This window comes from Terrapene carolina, unplaced genomic scaffold, assembly GCF_002925995.2.
Source record: "Terrapene carolina triunguis isolate 2854851 unplaced genomic scaffold, T_m_triunguis-2.0 Scaffold95, whole genome shotgun sequence".
Taxonomy (NCBI): domain Eukaryota; kingdom Metazoa; phylum Chordata; order Testudines; family Emydidae; genus Terrapene; species Terrapene triunguis.
The window spans coordinates 356,584-370,002 of record NW_020664446.1 but is presented as its reverse complement, the minus strand read 5'-3'; the positions used below and the strand labels follow the sequence as shown (position 1 = coordinate 370,002).

At 54.0% G+C, this 13,419-nt stretch overlaps 1 protein-coding gene across 2 annotated transcripts in view; it reads right to left on the bottom strand.

The window, feature by feature from the left end:
* DNMBP (dynamin binding protein) overlaps window positions 1-13,419 on the bottom strand; it is a 79,279-nt gene that overhangs the window by 36,879 nt on the left and 28,981 nt on the right. For both annotated transcript variants that reach the window (XM_026651096.2, XM_026651097.1), the window contains exons 2-4: window positions 12,404-12,558; window positions 8,559-8,681; window positions 6,136-8,097 (exon numbers count right to left, since the gene is read on the bottom strand). In XM_026651096.2, coding sequence (XP_026506881.1) covers window positions 6,136-8,097; window positions 8,559-8,681; window positions 12,404-12,548 — 2,230 coding nt within the window. In that variant the 5' untranslated portion in view covers window positions 12,549-12,558. The remainder of the gene's footprint in view (window positions 1-6,135; window positions 8,098-8,558; window positions 8,682-12,403; window positions 12,559-13,419) is intronic.

The window sequence follows — 13,419 nt, the reverse complement described above, 5'->3', positions numbered from 1 at the left end:
TAACTCCCTTTTTATAATCCCCATAGTCTTCATCATCCCTATACTGGTTTATTACCTTTCTGGAATCCCCACAGTCACGCTCCACTCTCCTAAGGTCCATATACTGACTTTCTCCCTTCCTATAATCCCTGTAGTCCTCATCTACTCTCCCATGCTCCATACACTGGCTTTCTCCCTTCCTATAAGGCTCACACTCTCTGTCCAGTGACCGGGAGTCCACATACTGCCGTTCTCCTCTGTATTTGTCATTCCAGCCATGGTCTCTGTACAGCTTGTCCAGCTCAGTGATGTCCCGTCTCTTCAGAGTGCTGCAGTCCTCATATTCCCAGCTGAGGAGCCGGGGCTCCTGCTTTGGAACTTTGGCCCCATTTCTTGCCCTGGGGTAAGTGCACATGTTTCTCTTGGCGTGCAGAGTGCCCAGCCCTGGTCAGCTCCGAGAGCCCGGGCCTGGCCTGCAGCCACCTCTCTCCAGCGCTCCAGGACTCTTCCTGAGTAACTCTGGACGCTCCCTTCTGAAACTCTCTGCCTGAAATTCACTTGTAAGACTTTATTTAACCTTCGTACCCAATCAGCAGCCAGCTCCAGCCTCTCCCACCTGCTGCCCGAGGTAATTAGTAACCAGCTTTCTGTGAGCTGGGGCTGCGGATTGGATGGGCCTGCCCTGCCCAAACCGGCTTCTCTGCTTTGTTATGTTGAAGGCGGCAGCCAGCGACCTCTCCGAAGGGCCCTGCAGGCTGCTCAGAGGCAGGGAAGAGCTGGCACTGGGGCATGAGGTGGCCTCACACTGAGAACAGCACACACCAACGTCCCGCCCCCCGGCAGAAAAAGAGAAACAAGCAGGGCCACAGGAAATCACAGACCAGTTAGCTCCTGTGGAGCCCTCTCCCACATATTCCCAGGGCTCTCCCCAGCTCTCCCCGGCCAAACTCCAGGGGGTTGCCTTGATTACTCACCCACAGAGCAGAGTCATCAGCTGCCAGGACAGAGATGAGGCGCAATCAGGCCACACAAAGCTCTTCCTGCAGGGCTGTCCTGGGGTCCTGCTGTAACATGAACTGGGCAGTGTCTAACATGTCTACACTAGAGACCGTGCAAGGGCACAGCTGTACCACTGCAGCTGCACCTGTGTAAGGTCTCCCGTGCAGCTGCCCTATGCCGACGGGAGAGAGCTCTCCCGTCAATGTAATTAAACCATCCCCAAAGAGTAGCGGTAGCTATGTCAGCAGGAGAGCGTCAGTCACACAGACAGTGAGCTGCCCCATTCAAGGCACAGTCTCTGTCCTACACAGCCCGTCAGTCACACAGACAGCGAGAGCTGCCCCTATTTAGGCACGGTCTCTGCCCTGCTCCAAATTAATGACTGACATATTCTCTCCTGCTCTGGCTTCCCAAAGGGAACGTTTTGAACATGGCTGGGCCCTTTTCCGGGATTTCTCCTGGCCTACCCTGGGAGGTGGCCAAAGCCTTGGGTGGCTTGGAGTAAGCTCTGCCCTGCTCACTCTAGTCTGCGTCTAGCTCCAATTAATGCGGCGTCCCAGGGGGACATTCCTGCCATGGTGGGTGGTCCTACACCTGCAGGCTGGTCTGTGAGGCAATGTGAGCCTCTTCAACTGAACAGAGGTAGCTACTGCTTGACATGTCATCCATCTTGGAATTCTCAAAACTACGATACCCACACAAGGAAATAGAGAAACAAATCAACAGAGCCAGACGTGTACCCAGAAGCCTCCTGCTACAAGACAGGCCCAAAAAAGAAACCAACAGAACTCCACTGGCCATCACCTACAGTCCTCAGCTTAAACCTCTCCAACGCATCATCAGTGATCTACAACCCATCCTGGACAATGATCCCTCACTTTCACAGACCTTGGGAGGCAGGCCAGTCCTCGCCCACAGACAACCCACCAACCTTAAGCATATTCTCACCAGCAACCACGCACCGCACCATAACAACTCTAACTCAGGAACCAACCCATGCAACAAACCTCGATGCCAACTCTGCCCACATATCTACACCAGCAACACCATCACAGGACCTAATCAGATCAGCTACAACATCACCGGCTCATTCACCTGCACGTCCACCAATGTTATATATGCCATCATGTGCCAGCAATGCCCCTCTGCTATGTACATTGGACAAACTGGACAGTCACTACGCAAGAGGATAAATGGACACAAGTCAGATATCAGGAATGGCAATATACAAAAACCTGTAGGAGAACACTTCAACCTCCCTGGCCACACAATAGCAGATGTAAAGGTAGCCATCTTACAGCAAAAAAACTTCAGGACCAGACTCCAAAGAGAAACTGCTGAGCTCCAGTTCATTTGCAAATTTGACACCATCAGATCAGGATTAAACAAAGACTGTGAATGGCTATCCAACTACAGAAGCAGTTTCTCCTCCCTTGGTGTTCACACCTCAACTGCTAGCAGAGCACCTCACCCTCCCTGATTGAACTAACCTCGTTATCTCCACACTGATTTATACCTGCCTCTGGAAATTTCCATTACTTGCATCTGAAGAAGTGAGGTTCTTACCCACGAAAGCTTATGCTCCCAATACTTCTGTTAGTCTCAAAAGGTGCCACAGGACCCTCTGTTGCTTTTTACGGATTCAGACGAACACGGCTCCCCTCTGATACTTGACATCTTGGCATTGTTGCTCCTGAAGGACTACTGGCCTGCCAGGGGCCAACAGAGCTGTGCTGGGTGGGCTGTGTTCATTCCTTCTCAACAGGCCCCACTAAGGCTATGCCTACACTAGAGACCTGTACCGGCTGCACCGCTGTAAGGTCTCCCGTGTAGCTATGCTGATGGGAGAGAGATCTCCTGCTGGCGTAATTAAACCACCCCCAAGGAGCAGCGGTGGTACTCTCCCACCGACATAGCACTGTCTGCACCGGCGCTTCTGTCGGTAAAACTTATGTCACTCGGGGAGTGGTTTTTTCACACCCCTGACCAACAAAAGTGCTGCTGTAGACATAGCCATAGGGTTACTGGCCTTGAGCAGCTGGGAGAGGCCTGGGTCCAGGCTGCAGGAACTTCCTTCTGTGCCTCCCACTGCAGGATAGACCGTTCTAACATGGCAGGTGCTGGTCATGCGGCTGGACAGGCTGCTTCAGATTCATCTGCAATTTTCAGTCCTGCATTGGAGCTGGCAGAGTGGGCTACAGAGCTATCTATCTTCCACCTGAGAGTGGTATCTGCTGCCCAGCACTGTAGTATCTGAGTGCCTTCCACATCGAATTGACAGCAAAAGCAGTCCCCAGTGGACTCCATGGAGTCTCTGGCTCTTCTCCCTTTACAGGGTGAAAACTCCGCCTCAGAGAGGCTTTGGATTGTTTTAAAATGTATTAATTTACCTTTATTTTTTAAAGTTGATTTGTGTCAAGGTTTTTGTTTGTTCAAGGATGGCAGGTTGTTTGGGATAAGAGGGGTGTCCACGTTAATGAAAGCTGCAGTGTGATATACTTTCTGCAGCCCGTTCTACTTAGGGGTTGGGCTGCTCTTGTCAAGGTAGAGGGAGCTGCAGCCACCAGCCTGGAGATGATGAACTTGTCAGCTGCCAGGGCCTGGTCTTCATCCAAGAAGAATGGACAGAGTCAGCCTGTCAGGTGGAGATGTTTTTAATGAATACTGAGACAGGGTCAGGCTGGATACTACATTAACTACTGGAGGGTGATGCCCCCAACTGAGGAGAGGTGGAGGTGGTTAACAGCTCCTCAGAGCAATTGCTTATTCTGACTGGTATAACTTAGGTCTTTCCTAGACTTAGTTTAGCCCAGCTGCTCCTCAGGCACTACAATCTTCCTCTGGCCCTGCATTACCTGGGAGATATTGGGGTCTGATCTGGACACAAGGATCCATACAGCAGTGTTCTACTGGCATACTGCTGACACCACCACCTTTGGGAGCAGTTTCCAGAAGCTCTGAGGGACACAACACAGCCAAATACCCAGAGACAGCTGCACATCAGCACCATGTGGGGCCGGTTGGGAAGGAATGAACAAGGCCCACACAGCGCCGTTCTGTTGCCCCAGCAGGACAGGTAGGCCGGTCAGCTGTACTTCAGGAGCAATACTGCCAAGGCAGACAATAGATCGAGTAGTAGCTGCTTCGGCATCTCATCTGTGTCCACTGTCAGGTCATCGGTCCTCAGTGTGGCCAGCATGGCTCTGGTTCCATGGCCTGGCCTAGACCCACCCGGGACGGATCTAGGGCCTCAGCAGAGGCAGGTGCTGCTGGAATCGGTTCCTGCCACCCCCTTGACAGTTGTGCCAGGATGCGGTGGTCAGTGCTGGGGCAGGTGTTTGTAAGGACCTCGGCAAGAAGGGCTAGGATCCAAGGACCACAGGCCAGGGCATCTGCCAGAGGATTTTGGTAATTTCTCTCAGCAGAAGGCCCAGGTGTTCCCTTGCTGACCTTAAGCACCTGGGAAAGGCTTGGGTCCAGGCTGCAGGGACTCCCTTCTATGCTCCCCTCTGCAGGACAGACCTAGTTCTGACACAGCAGGTGCTGGTCATGGGGCCAACACTGTTCTTCTGGAGAAGGATCTTCCAGTCTCAGTCACTGCCATGGCACAGGTTCAGCCAGATCCCTCCCCTGTCCAGGGATGTGGGGCTCCCACCTCGTCCTTGGGGAAACAGCGCCCTAGCCAGATGCATCCCCCATCAGAGAATATTCCCTCAGGTTCAGCATCACACCAAATCATCTCTCCCTCCCCGGTGCTTTGCAGGCTGTTATCCTCTCTCCCCCAACCCACAGTTACATGGATTTATTCGCTTTTAATCAAGGCCCCATGTGCTCTGAACCAGACAGACCTAAATTCTGCAACTCGAACCCTGCATTCTGCCGCTCTGCAACAGGAGGTTTGTGGCAGCTTCGTTTAAAAGACGGAACGGAGATCTGTAATTAATTCAGTAAAGAATGCAGACCCCCTGCAGCAGCTCTAGTGCTATTTGTTCTGATGGTGGATCCAAACGAGCATATGCTGTGCCCATGGTTTCAGTGGCCACTAGTGTTTGTGTACTGCTAAGAGAGCAGGATTGCAGAAGCACTAAAGGGGGTGAAGTGGCACCTGGAAGGGGAGAGAAGTGCTTTAGGAGTGTAAGAGAAGCACACGGGTCAGATGTTTCTGTTAAAATGGTCAGTAGTGAAACAGTTAACAATGTGGATATTTAACTCACTGTCTTTACGTTCCAGAGACAACACCCCACTGAGAGAAATGGGGCAGGTCTCCCCTCTTAGAGCAACTGTTACAGGCTCTTTGCAGACTCAGGCAGATATCACTGCACCAGTTACTCCCAAGTCACATGTTTAAGCTTTTCTTGACCATCGTAAGCATGGGACAGTTATTTTTTCTAATGGAAGCTGAAATTCTGGACTCCACAGAATGGCAGGTGCATGGGACCCTGCTTTAGTCTTTCCCACTAACTCAGCTCAGGTTCACTGCTCTTCTCTACATACTCTGATTGGTCTGGCACAGAGAGGTCCAGAGCGGAACACAACTTCCCATGGCTCTGGAGCTCCATTTCAGGCAGGAGCCCTTCAGCGAGCATAGTGTCAGAGCTGGCCAAAAGCTGCCACCTGTCTCTCCACAGGCACTGTCAGATCTGCTGTTTCCAGGGAGTTGCCTTCCTCTAAGGCAGCTCTGGGCCTGCTGCTTCCCCCACAAACAAGGGGAGAGAGGGTGGGATGCAGGGACCATATTATTCCTGAGAGAGAGGGCAGGGCAGGGAAGCACCAGCAACAGGCCTGACTGGTGATGGGGACAGGCAATGGAGGGAGAGAAGGACAGGAAGGAAACAGGGATGAGGAGTGTGAAGGGGGAGCAGTACAAGGGGAGGAGTGAGGAAGGTGAGCCTGAGGGACATACGGAAGGATGACCAAAGGGGGTGTCAAAAGAGGGGGAGGAGATGAGGGAACAGGGAGGGGGCATTGGGGGAGCTTCATTAATGAAAATTAGTACAAGAACAACTCTGACAAAAATAGACAAACTTCAGAACGCAGAAGGAAAGAGGAGGAGCCAGTTGCCACAGCGGCCTGGTCAAGGGTGGGGCCAGAACCCCTGACACAGAGAAAGGGCCAGTACCTCCCACACCCTGATTTCCAGTGCTGCTGCAGTCTCACCTCTCAGCTCCTGCAACTCTGCATTGAGGCTTTTGATGTTGGAGTCACAGAAATCCAGGTTCTCCAGGGTCTCTGATCTCACCAGCTCATCCTGCTGCTCCTCTAGCATTGAGTTCAGCTCAGCTCGAGTCTTGCCATAAGCCTCCAGGTCTTGTTCCACCTCCCGGATCCTTGTCAGCAGAAAGGGGCACTGACGTGCAGCTGCCCCATCTGAATCCCCCTGGCCCTCCTCTGCCTGTGGCTCCTGCCTGGGCTGGCTCCTGGGCTGAAGCTGTGGAGAGGCCGTGTTCCTTCTCTGACTGCTTGGAGGAGGGAGAGGGGCTGGCCGGGAGGGCCGCACTGAGAAGGAGGGAGAAACAGCTGGGGCGTTGGGGCGAGGAGGTGGAGGCCTTAGGCCCTTCCTCCTCTCCGGCAGCCTCCAGTGGGGGGCACACTCTGGGGAGCCACGCACAATGTCCTTCTCTGAACTGTAGTCCAGAATGGAGAAGTGTCGGGAGACCTTCTTGTCCGACTCAGCTCCGGAGCTAGTCAGGCTCTTCTCAAATTGCGCCAGCTGCTCTGTCAGCTTGGAGTCGAGGTCAGTGCAGCTGTCTCCATGCAGCATGGGCGAGGGCCGGTCTGCTAGGGCACCAGGCCATGTATCCAGGCCCTCGTGGGCACCACTGAAGCTGGAAGAGCGGGATTTAGATTTCTGCCTTTGATCTTCCACCCAGCTGGCCAGGTCCTGGAAAAGGGTGCTCCGCCGACCTTCTCCGGGCTCTGCCGCAGCCCAGCTGCTGGAAGAAGGGAAGACTTGTCTCCTGCTACTGCGCAGGGGAGAGCGTGGTGCCCATGGGGGAACACTGGGACTCTCTCCATCCCTCTCAGGTGAGGCAGGGATGTCCAAGGGCCTTTGCAAGGCCCAAGGGCTCTGGCTGGGCTCCAATTCAACCGCCTGGCAACGGAGTCTGCTCTTGGACTGGGGAGGGAGCTGAGGGGCGGGGAAAATGCCATTGATAGCCTTTGCAGAGTCAATGGGAAGGGAGCCCACTGTGTCCTTGGGAAGGGGCCCCTGGAGCTCTGTGCTGGGAGGGTGCCCTTCCAAGGATGCAGGCTTGCACTGTCCAACCCCAACATCAGAAGGACCCTCTGACCTCATTGCTGTTTGGGACGAAGTTGTATTGGACTTCCCTTCAACATGGTGTGAGCCCCTGGCACTCAGGTCTTCCCCTTCCTCCCCTTGCAGGGGAAGGGCCCCAGCGCAGGCACTCGCTGGGTCCTGATGGATGGCCATTCCACAGCTGCCTTCTTCCTGCGACTTCCCAGTGCCCCTCTTTTCCCTGCAGGGAGCAGAGCCCTCCAGCCTGACAAACCGATGAGGAAAAATGCCACGTCTCCCCCTCAGCATGCCCTCCAACCAGCCATCTTCCAGTGCCCCCACAATCTGGATTCTGTCTCCCACATCAAAATCCAGCTCCTGGGGCTCCAGCGCTTGGAACTGATAGAGGGCAATGCCATACGTGCCCAGCGGCTCCTCACTCCCTTCCTGCCCACCCTCCTCCTCGGGGGGCACATCTGCCAGGCCATTAACACTGTAACTCTCGGAGGGCCCCGGCCCCTCTGGGCCACCTGTCACTCTCAAGGGACCCAGCAGCTCCACGAAGCCCTCTGGGAAAATCCCGCTTCGACCTCCCAGCTCCCCTGTGAACCAGCCAGGCTCAGGGATATCGACAATGGTGATAACATCCCCTTCCCTAAAGTCCAGCTCCTCCTCCAGCTGGGCAGAGAGGCTCATCAAGGCTCGGGCTTGGCCCAGTGAGTCAGCAGGCACGTCCAGGACAGTGCTCTGAGAGAGCCGGCGGCCCCAGGGCGAGAGGCAAAGCTCCCGCACGCATGACGATGGGAAGAAGCCCCTGGAGCCCCGGCAGCTTCTACCCTGGAGCCAACTGGGGGCTAGGGAGCCACTCAGGATCACCAGGTCTCCTGGGGGAGAATGAGAAACACAGGGTCAGGGACTCACCTCCATGGCAATTTCTGAGTCTTTCCCCATTCCCCTTCCAGGCCTGGTTACCTCCTTCGCCAGCCCAGCCACGCAGAGTGCAGTGGTGGGGCACCTGAGCACACCTACATGGTAGTGGCCCAGCCCCACAGATGACACCAGGGCTGTGGGGCCACCTGTAGACCACCCCAGTGCAGCGTATGTGTATGAGAGATGGGGGCAGGACATGCAGAACTCAGGACGCAGGGTACGAAGCGGGCCTGAGTCCCGCAGGTGCAGAGGGGTAGGAGCACAAGGCAGCCTGTGGACCTAGAATCCACAGCTCTGTTAGGAAACCCCTCCTCAGCGCTGAGCTCTGGGTTCCCTCTATTTCCCCAGGCACATGAGTGACAGAAAGGGACAGGATGGGAGAGGGCAGGAGCCAACTGGAGGGAGCAGAGGTTACCTCTCTGCAGCGACAGGCTCCCTGGCTCCTGGGACGTGAAGTCATTAGTGCAGACAAACAGCTTCTCTCCCTGCTTCAAACTGGGAATATCCACTGCCTCCACAAAACTGCTCGGAAACTGCCCTAGAACGAGAAGCAGTTGTCAGCACATGGTCACCCCTTCCCCAGGGGCCCAGACTGGCTCCCCCATTCCCAACTCCTCTAAGATCCACCCCACCCCCCATCACCACCCAGCCTCCCCCGGGATCTACCTTGACTCCAGCCCCACCATCACTCGGACTCGTCCCGCCCCTCTCCAGGATCCCCTCTGGTTGGCCCCATGGCCCACAGAAATGACCATGGGTTTGGAAGTCAGGAGCTCTTGAGGATTTCTGAACACGTTCTTTATTATTTTTTAAGAAAAATATAGTACCCTCCCCCCTGCATGCCCAACAGACCAACCAACGCCCCAGGGCAAGGAGCAGCCCACTTGAATTACTGTGACCTCACTGTCACCAACACCCAGACAGGGAAAGCAAAAATATAATCTTTAGCCTCCATCTTCTGTCTTATGACAGGAAAGCCCCATGTCAGGATCAGGATGTACCGGTTATAAAAAGAGGCCCCAATCCTGCAATCGGACCTGCCCCCTGGGGTGCTGCAAGACTTGGGTTGTAAGCTACAAAGTGCTATGGTCATGAAAAACGTGCCACAGACAGTGAAATCTGGTCTTTTGTGTGCTTTCACCCTATACTATATGGATTTCATGGGGGAGGCCAGCGTTTCTCAAATTGGGGGTCCTGACCCAAAAGTGAGTTGCAGGGGGTCGCAATGTTATTTTAGGGGATCACGGTATTGCCACCTTTACTTCTGTGCTGCCTTCAGAGCTGGGCAGCCGAAGAGTGGTGGCTGTTGGCCAGGCACCCAGCTCTGAAGGCAGCGCCCCGCCAGCAGCAGCACAGAAGCATGGCAATACCAGACCATGTCACCCTCACTTTTGCACTGCTGCTGGCCGCGGCTCTGCCTTCAGAGCTGGGTTCCCGGCCAGCAGCTGCCGCTCTCCAGCTGTCCAGCTCTGAAGGCAGCACAGAAGTAAGGGTAGCAATACCCCAACCCACCCTACAATAACCTTGCAATCCCCTCACAACTCCTTTTTGGGTCAGAACCCCTACAATTACAACACCGTGAAATTTCAGATTCAAACAGCTGAAATCATGACATTTACAATTTTAAAAATCCTATGACCATGAAATTGACCAAAATGGACCGTGAATTTGGTAGGGCCCTAATTCCATGGGACAGGTTAGCAACATCTCCAGTGTTTAGTCAGGTGCTCAGATACTATGGTGAGATATGGCTCAGATACCGACAGGCTGATTACCATGATGAGGGAAACTGCCCTGTGCAGATGCTCTGGTAGCCAATAAAGTTGGGTTTACATATTTTTTTCTGGAAAAATCACAGGGATAATGAGCTGGATGCTCTCTTGACATCCTGACATGGTTCTTCCCAATTCAGTGTAATTCAGTGTGTCACTATCCTTAATCTGCAGCACCAGTGGCCTAATATGCACCTGAATTCTAACCAGGTTCTACTGCTGACTTCCTGTGTGATCTAGACCAAGTTTGTTCCCTGCTCTCTGCCTGGGTTTCCCTCCCTATGAATGGAAATAAGAATCCTGCTGCATCTCACACCAAGTTGTGAGGCTTCATTAATTAATTTCCATGTCATGTTAAGTATTATTATGGGTAAGTTGCAGCCTCTCCATTCTAAAGGTCTATTTTAGGCCCCCTATAACTTTTGGTTTGGAAAATTAGTTTAAAAATAGTCAGATTTGCTCAGAGAGAAAGCAGGAAATTCAAATTTGAGGGGGCGGGGGGGATAGCTCAGTGGTTTGAGCATTGGCCTGCTAAACCCAGGGTTGTGAGTTCAATCCTTGAGGGGGCCACTTAGGGATCTGGGGCAAAATCAGTACTTGGTCCTGCTAGTGAAGGCAGGGGGCTGGACTCGATGACCTTTCAAGGTCCCTTCCAGCTCTAGGAGATAGGATATCTCCATTAATTAAATTAATTAAATTAAATGGTTTTTCAGTTACAAGTCATTAAGAATTAGCCTGATTGACTTTTGTCTGTTTCTTCATCTTTGAGCTAGCAGGACACACCTGGTTACTGCCCCTTCACACTCTCCACAGCCATATCTCCTTAAGAATGCGGGTCCAGAGGGAAAGTACTGTGATTAAGCAGCTGTTGGTGATTTTCCTTGTAGACAGTTTGGGGCCAATGATGTCAGTAGAAGCAGGAGCAGGCTGACTGTGTGTCCATACATATGTGCACACATATTGCCCTCTGTTGGCCACCTGAGGCATAGTGAGAAGATAAGGGTTGTTCTGCAGAGGTCTGTGTGTTTGGAGCTGTAGGACCAGGACTCTGGGTCTTTGCTCTGTTACAAAGGAGGGGAAGTAGCCTCTCTAAAGTTAAGGCTGCAATCACAGTCCTATTCTAAGGTCGATTTGATTCCACTTTGTAACTAGACGAGAACAATCGTCACGTTTTGAGGTGATCTGGTTCCCATCTGACTGAGAGCTCGAATGTTCTCTCAATATTATTATTACACCGAGAAAGAGCTGTTGAGATTACGAGACTTTAAAATGGCCCTTTATGGGAATTTTGGAGCTTCCAATCTTTCTTTATGTCCTTTCAGGAGCCCAATGAAATCACATTCCATCCTGAGCTGGATAGGTCTAGATACCAGCCCGTGGGAGAGGGAGTTTTCAGAAGCAGAAATAGGCGGATGTTGAAGAGACTGTCATGGAGAGGCAGAAGAGCCCAGCAGGCAGGGCACGGGACCAGAGCTCCGGAGACTCGGGGTCTGTTTCTAGTTCCGCCACTGACCCGCAGGTCACTTCCCCTCTCTGTGCCTTTGTTTCCCTCCCACCCTTTCATGGCCTTGTCCAGTAGCCTGTGAGCTCGTCAGGGCAGGGACTGTCTCTCTCACTACATGTTGTACAGCACCTGGCACAATTGGGCTCCCACCTACTGAGGATTTGTCTGCACTCAGCGCTACTGAAAAAACAAGAACAAGAACAAGAACAAGGACTGTCTGAAGACTCGACATGAAGCTGACAGGAAAAAATTCTGAGCATCAGATACAGCCCAAGTGAGGGAAGACTCCACGATCTGGTCAAACAGCTCTGGCCCCTGTATTTGCCATCAGACTGGCCCTTGGCCGAGGGGGAATGTACCCAGATGGGGTAACTGACCTGCCTGAGGTTACCTAGGACAGTGGTTCTCAATCTTTTTCCACTTGCAGACTCCTAAAAAATTTTGAATGGTGTGGATCCCTTTGAAAACCTATTGTCTGTATCTACAGTTGAATTCTGTTCGGTTTTCAGTCTGTCTTTCGGGGACCCCTGCAGACCAGCAGTCCCCAAACGTTTTTGTCCATGTCCCCCCTTACCTGTTCTGCGCCCTCCCCGGAACCACGGTCAGGAGCCGGGGCCAGGAGCGGGGCTATGGCTGTGGCTGGGGCCAGGAGCCAGGGGCCGTGGCTGGGAGCGGGCCCGGGGTCGGGAACTACGGCCAGAAGCGAGCCCATGGTTGGGGCCAGGAGCCAGGGACCACAGCCGGACCTGCAGCTGCGGCTGGTGGAGAGAGCAGGGCTGGGTGGTGCTTCCTCCCTGCTCCCCTTGGGGCTGGCCTGGGCCCTGCCGTGCCCCCCCCAAATGTTCCTCCATGCCCCCTAGGAGGCGTTCCCCATAGTTTGGGGACCATGGCCTTAGAAATAGTCCGCAGACCACAGGGTGAGAATCACTGACACTAGGAAACCTCCATCTCTGTGGGTCCCGCTCAGCACCTTTCAGCTCTTACCTGTGACCCCCTCCTTCTTCCCAAGGAGCCAGAACTCGTCCACCACCCGCAGCACCTCTATGACGTCCCCCACAAACAGGGGCAGCTCTTCGGAGACGCTGGGGCAGAAATCAAAGACAGCTCGCACCACGGATCCAGCCTCCATTGCTCAGGATCTGCAGGACAGGACACAGACAGACTCAGTCCCTCAGGCTAGACACACGGCAATGACACAGAGTCGCCAGAGAGAGAGAGAGCAATGAGCATGGTGTAAATGCTGAGACAGACCAAACACTATCCAAGGAAAACGGGGCAATGACCACACAGGGGGCTCCGTGCCTGCACTCCCTCATCCCACAGGGACCAGAGCTCATTGCAGGGGGAGCTGAAGCCCTACAGCAAGGATGGCTAGCAGTGCTCTCTGGACCCTGGTGCCAGAGTGTGCACTTCTGCTGAACTCAGGGGAGATAATCGGGAAGAAGCAGAGAGAGATGCTGGAAATTAATTCCTGTCAGAAAGGAAATAAGAGGCGGGAGAGGAAGCTCACTGCTTCCCTGACACACCAGACTGGGCACAACGCCTGCCAGGAGCTGCACGAGGGACCTGCAGGCAGATAAACAGCAGCAGCAACTTTACCTTGCCTCTGACAGTCATATAGAAGAGGTACAGGGCGCCGCAACACCCACCCACGTACTGCAGAGCCATGGGGGGGTGATTGCAACATCCACCTGTGCACTGCCAGAGCCATGGGGGGCACAGGGCATCACCAGCCCGCATGCTGCCAGAGCCATGGGGGCACCGGGCACTGCAACACCTATTCACACACTGCCAGAGCCACGGGGGGCGCGCCACCGCCCACCTGTACACTGCCAAAGCCATGGGGGGAATGGGGCACTGGAGCACACACCTGTGCACTGCCAGAGCCATGGGGGGCACAGGGCATCACCAGCCCGCATGCTGCCAGAGCCATGGGGGCACCGGGCACTGCAACACCCACCCACACACTGCTAGAGCCACAGGGGGCACCGCAACACCCA